The 12279-nt window shown below is 41.4% G+C and overlaps 1 protein-coding gene across 1 annotated transcript in view; it reads left to right on the top strand.

The window, feature by feature from the left end:
* The window catches only part of ENPEP (glutamyl aminopeptidase), a 37064-nt gene that overhangs the window by 9254 nt on the left and 15531 nt on the right, over positions 1-12279 (top strand). Inside the window, exons 4-7 of the mRNA XM_049815401.1 lie at positions 3314-3434; positions 5587-5741; positions 6372-6485; positions 8161-8295. Of these exons, the coding sequence (XP_049671358.1) occupies positions 3314-3434; positions 5587-5741; positions 6372-6485; positions 8161-8295 (525 nt within the window). The remainder of the gene's footprint in view (positions 1-3313; positions 3435-5586; positions 5742-6371; positions 6486-8160; positions 8296-12279) is intronic.

The raw sequence follows: 12279 nt of genomic DNA, 5'->3' as shown, positions 1-12279 counted from the left end.
ATTTAGATGCAGCAGGCAGTCCAATCCAGTTCTCGCTTAGATTCAAATCTCCTGAAGGTGCAGCTGATCAGGCATAAAGACATCACAAGACATCATGCTGAATCACAACCTGAAAGCTTAAATACAATTTGCCCCTCAACATATACTCCCCATTTATCCTAAACCTAGTCTGGGGTGCTCAACCCACTGTTAATTATTTATTTCATGCAAGACGGAGGGTGATTCCAGGGCTGTATGCTCTTGCTGCTTCCCCTTCTTTTCCTCTTAGGGGTGTAACACATGGTCTTGAGGTTCAGCCGAGCCGGCAGCCCTTTCCTCCTCTTCTGGAGGCAGTGACGCCAATGGACAGGGAATCTAGAGCAAAGCCCCAGCCAGACCACTGTTCCCCTAGCAAGTAAGCTCTTCCTGAGTTTCTCTATCCGAAAAACCTCAGCAAATCCTTCCGTACTTAAGGCTGTCCACTGATGTGAAAATCTGCCTCGTATAAATATCCAAAGTGCTGATCCAGTTCTTAGCAAAGACTTCCTGGCACAGTGCTGTGCTAAGGCACCCCTCCTCTACACCCCTCTCTAGCACCATGCTGTACACATATATTATTTCTTGACAGGTAACTAAGGCTAAATTACACTTACCCAAGCAATTGGAGCCTGGTTTGAGATAGTGATGCAATATTCTTAGATCCCTATTGTTTGGCTAAGTAATTTGCAAAACAGGAGAATGTTTTAAGCCAGCCAGCCACACAATTTTGTCAACCAGATGCTCTTCAGCACAGCTGTCCCATTCACTACCAGAGAAAGGACTTTGGTTATTTGGCCTCGATAGATATTCTCTAGAGTTTAGTTCTTTTAAGAATCAGAATTTGTGCAGCTTTTGTAGAACATAGTGCGGTAGGAAAAAAAAAAAGTGCTGAAGACATATGTAAAACTCTTTATTTTCTAGATGCAAAAGTTAACATTCTCTGCTTATCCATGCCATGCTCCAGAATATGGCTCTGAGGTCAATATTTGGGTTATTTCCGCAAGCAAAACAGTAAAGCCCACAATGTTCCTGACTGGTTGTAGCTTTTCTAAATAGAAGGGAGTGTTCACTGAAACATGGTAATTAAAGTGTGTGTGTGTGTAGAAGCAGAGGTATTCATGTCAGTACAGAGGTTGCCTGAAGAAACATCTAATTCAGGCCTTGGTTACTACATATTTTATTAATGCTATTCACTAAACAATGTCTGAGGACTTGCCTGCACTAGAAAACTTGGGTTTTAAGTGAAGTTAAAATCATAACCGTTTCCTTTCTCTTAGCGTGGATATGTATGTAAAGTATATGTGTAAGATTGTTTTTTAATTAAGGGAGCCACATAAACTCCATCACTAAAAATTACCTTTTCTCCAGGAAAACCAGGCTATCTTTAGAGTTTTCAGTCAGATGTTTAGAAAGTCCTTCTCCTAACCAAACAGTTCATTTCCAAAAACTTTGAAGCCCAGCTGAGCAATGAGGTATTTAGATTCACTGACTGCTGAAAAGAACATTCCATAGTTTGCTGTATAAATTGCTAGCAATAAATCCCTCATCCAACCCAAAGTATACATGTGATCCATATATTGCTTTCACAAGCAGCAACAGCGTACAGCTCACATGACACAGAAAATTATTTAAAAACTCTGTTGTTTGCTCTGCAAGCTGCTGCCCTAACAAAGACATTAATGGAATCAATGGTGGGAAATGTGCCTACAGCTGGAAACGATGCTCCTGAGCTGATTACCTGTCAGGTGCCAAATGCCTGGTTTGGAAAATCACAGAGGAGATTATACAAATGAAACCCAAAGTCAGTTCTAGTGCATGCTGAAGGTTTTGGAAACCATTAATATGGATCAGCTAGGGGACCAAAGACTGCTAAATTGGGTAAAGAGCTTACTGAAGTGGAAATTGCAGATAGTAATTGCAAACTGATCCTGAGGGAAATCCCCTGGCTGGAATGGATTCCTGATTGAATTTCATAAGCTTTTTTTGGTTTTGTTTTTTCATTCCACAGCTTTATTTCTGACCACTTTCCCATCCTCCCCTCTTGTTGGAGGAAGTGTAATTTTATGGTATTGAAATCAATGTGTTGTCAGGCTCCAAGAGGGCTCCTAGAGTAGGCCAGCTTCATTGCTCAGTTTGGACCCTAAACTCCTGGCTGTAAGACAGCATTGAGGAGTAAACAAGCCACACCAACTCAGCCAGAAGAATGTGGCCCATTCATAAGAGATGCAGAGCCTGCAAAATGAGATGGATCGGTTTTCCTAAAGTCAGAAACTTTACTCCATATAAAGATCTCTTACTTTCCACACTGGAGATTTTGGGCGACAGTGAAAAGAATAGCCTACAGCTCCTGCCAGTGGACAGTCCAGTGCTATGGCTCTGCTCTGGGGCAGACATCTGTATGAACTTTGGGACAAAGAGAATAAGGGAAAGACCCCCAGAAGATCAGCACTCAACACACCATTAATTGTGTTCAGGAAAAAAAGCGTGCACAGATATTCCAGAGGAGCAGAGAAATGGTCACTCATCACACACAGGGCTACCAAACATGCCAGTTTTCTTGGACCTACCTGGTGGGAAGAGAGAGCTGATTTTTGTCTGGGATTTCCAGAGGCTCAACACCCCAGCAGGGTCCATAGCTGTGACTGGGTGGCTGTATGACCTGAGGTCCTGGGCAAACAGCCATTTGGACCTCCATGGGCCAGCATGTCTAGGAAAAGTTACAGACCTGGTAGACACACTGTCTTCAAAGGGTCTGAGATCTTCAAACATACAAGGACAAGAGGAAATTATGATGATAATAGGTAGGAAGAAATTGAAGAAAAGGTGTTATGGGCTTCAGACACATTTCAGGACAGACGTGCTCCTAAAGATTGGTCTGATGGGATTAGTCCAGATCAACGAACTGCTCAGAACAAGTGGATTCCCTTCGATTGTGCTCGTCCAGGCTTCCTTCTTGAGAAAACCAGGCCTTGGGGAAGGAGAGACTGGTATGCACCCAGGCCCTGCTCCAAGCTTGGCCACTGTTTGCTTCTAGACATGGGTATTGCCAGTTTTACAGTTTAGGCATACTGTGGAAAGCATGCACAGGTTATGTCGACCTGGTTTCTTTTATGTACAACATTTGAAAAACTTTATTGAATAAAAGTGTTAGGGAACAGAATTCAGTGTTCAGGCCAGTCTCTTAGAGAAAACCTGCAGTGTTACAGCTGTGTATGTTAAACAACTTTTCAATGCTTGCCACCTTCTAATTTATTTCAACTGAAGATTGCTCTAATTGTCTCTCTGTATTTTACAGCTGAGAGTTTACGCCCAGCCACTCCAAATACACACAGCAGAATATGCAGCAAATGTAACAAAAATTGTATTCGACTTCTTTGAAGAGTACTTTAATTTGAGCTATTCTCTTCCAAAACTAGGTGATTATTAATACTTTTATTTTTCATTCTGTTAATTCACTGTCATGGTCACGTTTCTCCTACAGGTCTCTGTGCTTTGGTGGAAAACATCATGAAAGCATTTGGTTGCTAACTGCTGATATGATGTCAGGATGTTTTAAAACTGTACCCATGTAGTTCAAGATGTTCTTAAATGTCATGATGGCAGGGTTGGTCTCAGTAACAGTTTAGTTACCAGTTCTCACAGTTCAGTTTGCTGAACTGAAGCACTGGTCCTGGCATGGTTATTTTAAAGTGTCCTGTGGAAAATCAGGGGAAGCATTCGTGTCATCAGCAAAGGAACATCATGAGCTAAAATAGAGCCAGAAGAAGTTTGAGAAAAATATGTACCACTTCCATGGGAACTTCTGGACAAAAGTCAGCAGTGAGATAAGTGAAGATGTAAACTGCCAAAGAGTATGTCATACTATTTATTAACCTTAGTGCAAAGTGGGTGTGCATCCACTTCTTAGAAAGATGAATGTGGTCCAGCATATAATTTGTAGTTTCTACTGCTGGGCTAAATAAAGACCCAGAGCTAAACAAGAGTGGGCACACTATCAAATTTTACCCATGGTTACAAAACAAGCAAAGAAAAAGTAATGCAGTTGGGCATCCTTTAACTTGGGCTATCTGGACTCTGGATCCGATTTGTGCAGTCTGAACTAACAAAGTTGGGAATGTAAACAGAGTTTTGGAAATGCCCCCTCCTATGACCTCCAAAGAGGTAATTCAGTTAGGTTCATGAACTTAAAAGGATGGAAAAATATTAACTACAAACAAGTTAAGGCAATGTAATGGGGAAAAAAAACCCCAAAACTTGGAAGAGGATTAACAATTCTATGCAGACCTTTTATTGGCTATTCATACATATACCTATTAGGCTAACCTGTATTACAGATTTTTACCTCCTCCTTTCAAAACATGATCTGAGTTTACTGTAAATATCTGTTTGCATTCAATGACAACTGAATTAGGGAAAACAGTACAATATGTTGTTCTTTTGCACGCTGGTCCCCAGTAATAACTAGGACTATATCTCAGCTATGCTTCATATTCAAACTTTCATTTCCATAAAAGCCTGATGACTTTGCCATGTCTGTGTATGGATAGGGGCCTGTCTGCACTACAGGGTGGACTGGTAACCCAAGGTCAGCAGTATCAGAGGATAGATGCTCTTGTAGATTTTACACTGTTTTTCTCAGAATGTCGATTTGGTGGATCACAAATCTTGACTTACTATGTTGTTTCTTCAGTATTAGAAGTCATCTAGATCAAACCTGATGAATCAAATACATGTCTGCATAATGTTTTATTTAAATATTGTATTTCACATTGATTTACGGCTTCTGGCATTGCCATTCTCCTTGAGATCCTCCTTTTGACTGTCAGTGAAGCCCTTGCCAGACTATCAGCTTTGATTCTGTAATCAAGTTGTTTAAATTAAAATAAGTAATTCCTATCTTCTCTTAGGGTGGAGTGAAGGTTGTTTGTTCTACTCAGTTTTAAATCCATCTGTACTTTTTCACTAACCCACATAGAACCGCTGTGGTCATTATTTGCAGAAGAAAATGCCAGTCCAATTGAGTCCGCAATTCTCATTTAAACCTGTATTGATTACTGACCATAAATGAGTGACCCCCACAAATTGCCAGGACTAGAAGCAGATGTTGTTCACTGCATGGAGGATTTACTTCAGTTAACGTGTCAATAAATATTTTTAATACAACAGTATGACAAACAATGACATGCCTCATTATGCTACAGATAGTTTCAGGAGGTTTACTGCCTACGGCACATCCCCAGACAATACTATTAATTTCTGGAGCCAAAATTAAGTAATGTGTGATACGCACGCTCCCAGGAGGTGGCATAGCATCACCTCGCAGGACAGATCCTCAGCTAGTGCAACTGATCCTAGCTCTATTAATCTCAGCAGAGCCAGTGTGCTTGCTATCAGCTGCTGCAGGCCAGTTCCCTGCCCCTTAAAGACAGGTTATAGACTGCAGTCCACAGCAATTGTGGTCCACAACCACAAATGGCAAGCAAAACAGGCTGTGAATACACAGAATGAGGACAAGCTAAGTGGCTTAAAGGATACAGTGGTAATTATATTCTCTTTCTTTCAATGTAGACAAAATAGCTATTCCAGATTTCGGGACAGGTGCTATGGAGAACTGGGGGCTGATCACATACAGAGAAACAAACCTACTGTATGATCCCAATGAGTCAGCCACTTCCAACAAACAGAGAGTAGCTGCTGTGATAGCCCATGAGCTCGTTCATCAGGTATGTTTTAGGACACAATTAATTTTTACAGTGCTTCAAATGTGTAGTCACAACATTTTAATCTTGAAAATACTGTCATTAACTCCGTCTCAGGATCTTCTCCATGTACTCACAATTTGATTGCAAAATACTATGCTAAACCAATTCCCCATTAGAGCTTTAAAGTACCGTAACTCCTGCCTTTGAATACTTCTCAGAAAGCTAGATGCTTGGGTCCAGACTGTGAGCCAGCTTACGAAAATCTGTCTGAAATGTCTTAAAGGAACTAATTTGCATGTGCAGATGTCTCTTTTGGGCAAGCAAATAAGGACAACTATATACCGTGGAGGCTGTCTGAAAACATATCCTTACAAGAGCAAATCATCAAATCAAGAGGAAGAAACTAAAAATATTTTCAGTGGCACATGAATCATTACCAATCTCCCCAGTAATATGTAATTTTATAATAAAACTGATGTTTTAACACCAGGCGAGGCCTAAATTCCTATTTAAACCCCAGAATTATGATAATTTTCATCTGGCAACAGGAAGAAAAGTGAACAAATGAATGTTCTATGTGGAGATGTGAGATACTGAAACATACATTTACCATTTAGCTAATACTGTATCTTTCAATGTTTATAATTGTAGTGGTTTGGAAATATTGTGACCATGGACTGGTGGGATGACTTGTGGTTAAATGAAGGATTTGCCAGTTATTTTGAGTTCCTGGGAGTAAATGCTGCAGAACCAGATTGGCAAATGGTAATTATTTCTGTCTTGGGGAGGGTTGGTGGGGCTGGGGGGAGCATTCTGAAAGGCAGTAAAAATTGGACAAGGACAATGAAGACTTAAAGTATGTTTATAGAAAAATAACATAGTGCAGTGCAACATAAAGAAAAAGTTGGTTTAAGCTTTTCCACCTACCTATGTTATGGTCTGAAACTAGTCAAAGTAAACTTTGCGAAGTTCTAGTCTGCAGGGAAGAGTCATTCTTTTTTAACAAGTCAGTCAAGTGTTTGGTTATTATTATGGCAAATAATACCTAGGTGGATTCTGGAAAGAGGCTGGAAGATGGAGATTCCCCTTTATTTATTTGGTTGGGCTGCAGTGTCTTATCAAGGGCTGTAGTGTCTTATCAACGACTTGTCAGGTTCGTTATCTGACCTGGTGAGGGTTGGGAACCTGGACTTGTCTTCTCCACGGTTTGGGCTATTCGTCAAGGAAAATATCAGATCCCTCATTCAGCTGCTGCCAGCATTTAAAGTGTCATTTCAAATGCTCCAACTCAGACAACCTCTACTCTGCACAGCACAAAAATAAGTAGTGATAGTGGATGGCCCACAGCACTAACTGTGCAGCAAAACCAACTCACAGCCACTTTAAGGGAGTTGCAGACAGAGTAGCCTTAAATATGCGTTATACTCTAAGGAATGATAACAGTGTGTGAATAAAGGGGGATTTCTTGCTCTCTTCTTCCTCTCCTCCCAAACAGATGTGATGGTGTATAGTATGCATATTTCCCCCAGCTGTCCAGGTGTAATGAGATTCTGGCTACTAGAAAATATATAACATATGCCAGTGGAAGGAAGCAGGGTAGGTTTTGCATAGGTTGAGCCCATTGTCAAAATCTACTAGCCCCTGAGCCTAGTGACTTTAGAAGCAGACAGTGCCTACTTGGTGCTTCCCCTGTCTCCCTCCCTGCTCCCTATAAATATCTCTTCTCATCCGTGTTATGTGAGGCTGAGAACAAAATCATTCCTGGGTCACTTGTTTTACCCTTTGAAGTAGAGGATCTGTTGTGCTAGCTATGTAAGAAAAATTTTAATTATTGAGCCTAAAATTTAAAAGACCTTTTGGTATCTAGACACCATGTTCATTTAAGATCTAGAACCATTTCCATGTTGCCATTCTAGTGAGTATTAGAAGAGGAAAACTAAACAGAAATTTAGTCTTTTTTGGTCAATATTGATTAGGAAGTAACGGGATTTTGACTGCAGGCCACTTAATCTTTTAAAAATATTATAATTACTTTAAAAAAATTATAAACCTTGGTGAACCTGCCTCCTTCCTCCCTCCTTCCCTTCCTCCCCAGCTCCTCTTTTTGCAAGAGGACCCCATAATGCTTTGCAGATATTGTCAACTGTTGAAATTGCTAATACAGGCCTCTTTTTTTGCCTACTGGGGGAGGTGGGTGTGTTATCATACACACAGGAAAACGGGATTTGTAAAAAGCTTTTTATCTTAGTTAAGGAAAAAATGTGTCCCTCCCCTCTTGGACATAAAGTCAGAGTTTGAAAGTCCTTCTTTAGAGGAGGTGAAATTTCATTCCATTTCCAACTCCCTCCCCCTAGAGAAGCTGCAGTTCAAGCTACTTATTTTGTGAAATTCGGCATATAGTCCTGCCTTTGATTCTATTCTAACATCTTCTCTTTTGCAGCTCGAACAGGTTTTAATTGATGATGTGCTTCCTGTCATGAAGGATGACTCTTTGCTCTCTTCCCACCCAATTGTGGTCAGTGTGTCATCTCCAGCTGAAATCACCTCTGTGTTTGACGGGATATCCTACAGTAAGGTAGGATATCCTCCTGTTGTGACTTTGGATGCAAAGAAAGTGGAGGCTTGGGAGAGGAGATAAAAGTCAGGGGAGCTCGTAATCATAACTCCTAACCCACTTGGGTTGTGTCTGTGCAGACCTTTTTTCTGGTACATTCCCGACTGTTGTCTGTTATGATTCAGGCAAAAGCAGCTGTGAGAGGAGCAGTGCAACCAGAGTCTCAATCTGCCACTGTGCACCACGCAAACCTGGTCATAGCATGCAGAGGTGCAGGGAAATCACAGTGTCAGCAGCTTCTGCCACTAAAGTTGTTGGTTTTAAAATTATCCTAAACCAAATACTAAGCACATCTCTCTCCCATCACCTCATGTGCTGATGCAGCCCAGTTATGTCAAGCCTCATAATCTAAATCAAGGCCAGATGATGCAAGGGCAGATGTCCAGGTGTCCTCTCTCACTTCCCCATCACACCTTCGGGGCAGTACAACTTCTATTTTGAGACAGCAAGGCAGGGAACCAATCAGTGAAAACAGGAAAGTAACTTTCTGTCTCAAGTTGCTCACAGTATCCCAGCCACCCAAGAAGCCATAGCAAAGATGGTCTACACCAGTCTCTAGGGCATTGGCCTTAAACTGGGAGATAAGTTAGCTCCACATTTCACTGAGAGTTGTGGAGCTCAGGACTGACTTGGAGTACAGTAGTCTGGAGCCCAGGAAGTGGTAGAGGACACACCATTAGGTATTTGACAAGATTTTGCCCATCCCGGGACTGTCCCTGTCAGTGGTGGTGGGGACCTGTGCCTATAAAGGCTCTCTCAGAAGCCAGCTGGAACTGACTGGAAGAATACCCTGGGTCTTTCTGAGCAGCAAGACACGAGGATGCTGGTGCCGTCCAACCGCTGTTGCCACCAGGGTGCACAGAGGCCTCCCTGAGCCCACAGCCTCTGGTAGCTGTGTGGGGCAGCAGCCAGGAGCTCAGCCCTTGTGGAAAAGCGCTTTGAGGTCCAGAGCACTGGAGAGGCCAGCAGCCATGCTGAGGGTCAACACTTTGATGTGGTCAGCAGGATCCAGGCTAGGAAGCTGAAGCTGGCTCGTCTCCCTCCATATCAGATATAGCCAAAGCCATTTTGTCCTTAGAGAACCCTTAGACACGGAACAAAGCAGGTCTCCCCCAGACTCCCTGGTATCTAACCAGGGAGTCCCTTGACTCAAGCGCTGCCCTGACAACACTGTTGCTTCTAGTTATTTTTTTCAGTGCATTAACAGACAAATCTGAAGAAGCACAGGAGGAAACACCCCTGTCCCTCTTCCCTCTCACCACCACATATGCCACCAAGGTGAGGAAGGAGCTGGGACTCTGCTCACTCTCTCCTCAACCAGCCATCTCCCGTGACCCTGTGTCGACAGCTTCTTGTATGACTCTGTCAGTGTTTCCTCTCTGATGCCATAACAAGTTTCCACTGAGCACACAAAATCCACCATTATTAAATCCTGCTTGTTGCTTTCCCTCCAAGCTCCCATTATCAGCTAAACATAAAGTATGTATTGCATTGACTTTAGCTTTAGCTGTGCAAGAGTCTGTAGCTGTAGATATTACTTTTATTAGCTAGACTTGATCCATCCATTTCCATCAGTTTTCTGTTTTCAATTGTTAAATCCTCTATCCAACAATACAACCAGTATTTATTGCATCATAAATGCCTCACAGTCAAATCATAAACCATGTGAAAACCTGCATTGTGTAACACCGTTCTTATATCAAACTAACAAAAGTCAAGAAACATACAGAGCTAAATGAAATACTCTGCACCAAAATGCATTTTAGTGGTGAGCTAAGCAAGAGACATACTTTTGCATGGTCTGAAAAAACAATGGAGAAAAAAAATCCTAGCTTTTAGTCATCTCTTTGTGCCTACATAATTGCTACATGGACTTATTTTTTTTTTAAGTGAAAACACTTGAGGACTCATGCATTGTTTGGGAACAGTCTGCTTGGGATATAATTTGGCTTGGGATATAATTTGGAATGAATGAGAAAGTCTTCACGTAGATTTAGCTCAAATTACTGTTGATATTTATATATAAATGCGTGACAAAATTAACTTGTTTCTTTTTGGCTTTATTTTGGCTTCTCTTTTGCATTTTTCTTATAAAAACAATCTCCTCATGATAATATTCATCACTAAACAAATAAAGCATAATTTGGAATGTTCTCTGTTAGTTCTACCAAAGCAATTACAGAGTTTCTGCAATCCTAAAACTCTAATGGTTAGGTCTAAAGCCTAAGGGTGTGTGGAGTCATCGCATTGTATTCTGTAAGGGAAACTCTAACTGCTGTATGATCAGCACGGCATTATGCACCTAGGAAAGCTGTATTAGAGTAGAGCTGGTGACTGCACAATTAATGTATATAATTCTTTTAATCTGCTCTTAAAAAGTAATTGCATCTCACCTCTTTTCCAGTTTAATCTTCTCTCTTAGTCTGAAAGATTCTATTAAAGTAACAATGAGATTTTTTTGTCTTTGGAGTTCAAACATTGATTACCTTTCCAGAAAACAGATACTTAAATAATTTCTGCTAGAAGTTTGGTCTTGGACCCCCACATTTTTGGAACCTCCCAGCTAAAGAAGTTTGGGATTAAACATTCCATATTTCTGCCACATACAATCTTGTCATATACTTGGCAATTACTACACCTCCCTAGGAGAAGTTATGTGGGTGTCGTTAAAAGGCTCCCCCTCACATCCCCATCAGACAAGGTCAGCTATTCAAATCAAGGTCACTTTCCTGAACCTCCCCAACAGCTGAAAGAAAGGAAAGTTATTAAAACACTGGAGTTCCTATAACCAGTTATAACCAGTTGTTAGGATGAGTTTTTCTCAAACACACTCCATCACAGACTATAGAGGAATGACAAGAGTAGGGGGAAGAGACTGAAAAGCAGTAGTAGAAGATGCAAGGGGCTAACTGTACATTGCAATTTAAAGCAAAAGAAATCTCTGCTGTTCCCAAATGCATGCACAAGTGCATATTTCTACTCTGGCTTTTAATATAAATGGGAGGGGATGGTCTATGAGAGGTGATATCAGATAAGAAGTGGCTGATAGACATAACTGAGGAGCTGAGGTACCCTAGTACATAAACATGGCCTTACAATTACCATTAATCATAAGCAGCCTTATGATTTCCACTAATGGAAATCTGTTCCAAATTTTACTGAATTGCTTTTGAACATATTTCATGGTAAACACCTTAAATTACTGTATCAGAAAAGAGTCATCTGCTGACTATCTCGACTCTGCAACAATAGTCTGGAAAGCAGTTTGAGGCATATCTGTTCAAACAGTCCCTCTGCTGTGACTCGTGCAGTCAAGTTGTTATTCCGAGACATGTAAATAGGGGAGACAGGATTTACTGAGAATTCAGATAACATTCTTGTTTTCACGGGACAACTGGATTTTTAAACCATTCATAGCATTAGGCTCTCAGCTGCCCTTTGATTTAGTTCAGAAAATGAAAACATGCTAATCCTAAAACTGTATTTTGCATTTTAGATTGGGTTTGCACTGCTTTTGTTTTTCATCATTTTGTGCCCACTCTGTTCTTTGTTCCACATGACTCTTCTACTCCTCTCTCCTGTCTTCCCTTTGTTTCTTTCTTCTTTCAAGATCCTAATTGTTTTTTTCTGTGACACCCAAGTAAGTAACTTCTCTGATCCCAGTTCTACCCTGCTTCAGAGGCCAAAGCTCTCACACCAGTCCTCAGCAAAGCTCATTCTGAACCTTGAGATGGCATCTCCAACACGTAATGCCCCAGACTTGCAGCATTTTTAGAGTTCCCTACCTGTTGAGTGTTCAACCAAAGTCACTTTCTCGATCAGGCTGTGCTGCTGGACAGGGCTAGTTCCCCAGCTGCCCTCACCCTTGTGCTGTTCAAAGTGAAACAGGGACCCCTGCTCACACAAATTGGTAGAGCAGCAGGACAGTAACCCCCAGCAGCAGGG

The sequence above is a fragment of the Accipiter gentilis genome, chromosome 12, assembly GCF_929443795.1.
Source record: "Accipiter gentilis chromosome 12, bAccGen1.1, whole genome shotgun sequence".
In the NCBI taxonomy this organism is placed as follows: Eukaryota; Metazoa; Chordata; class Aves; order Accipitriformes; family Accipitridae; genus Astur; species Astur gentilis.
The sequence above is the reverse complement of the archived record's forward strand: the minus strand, read 5'-3'. Positions and strand labels throughout refer to the sequence as shown.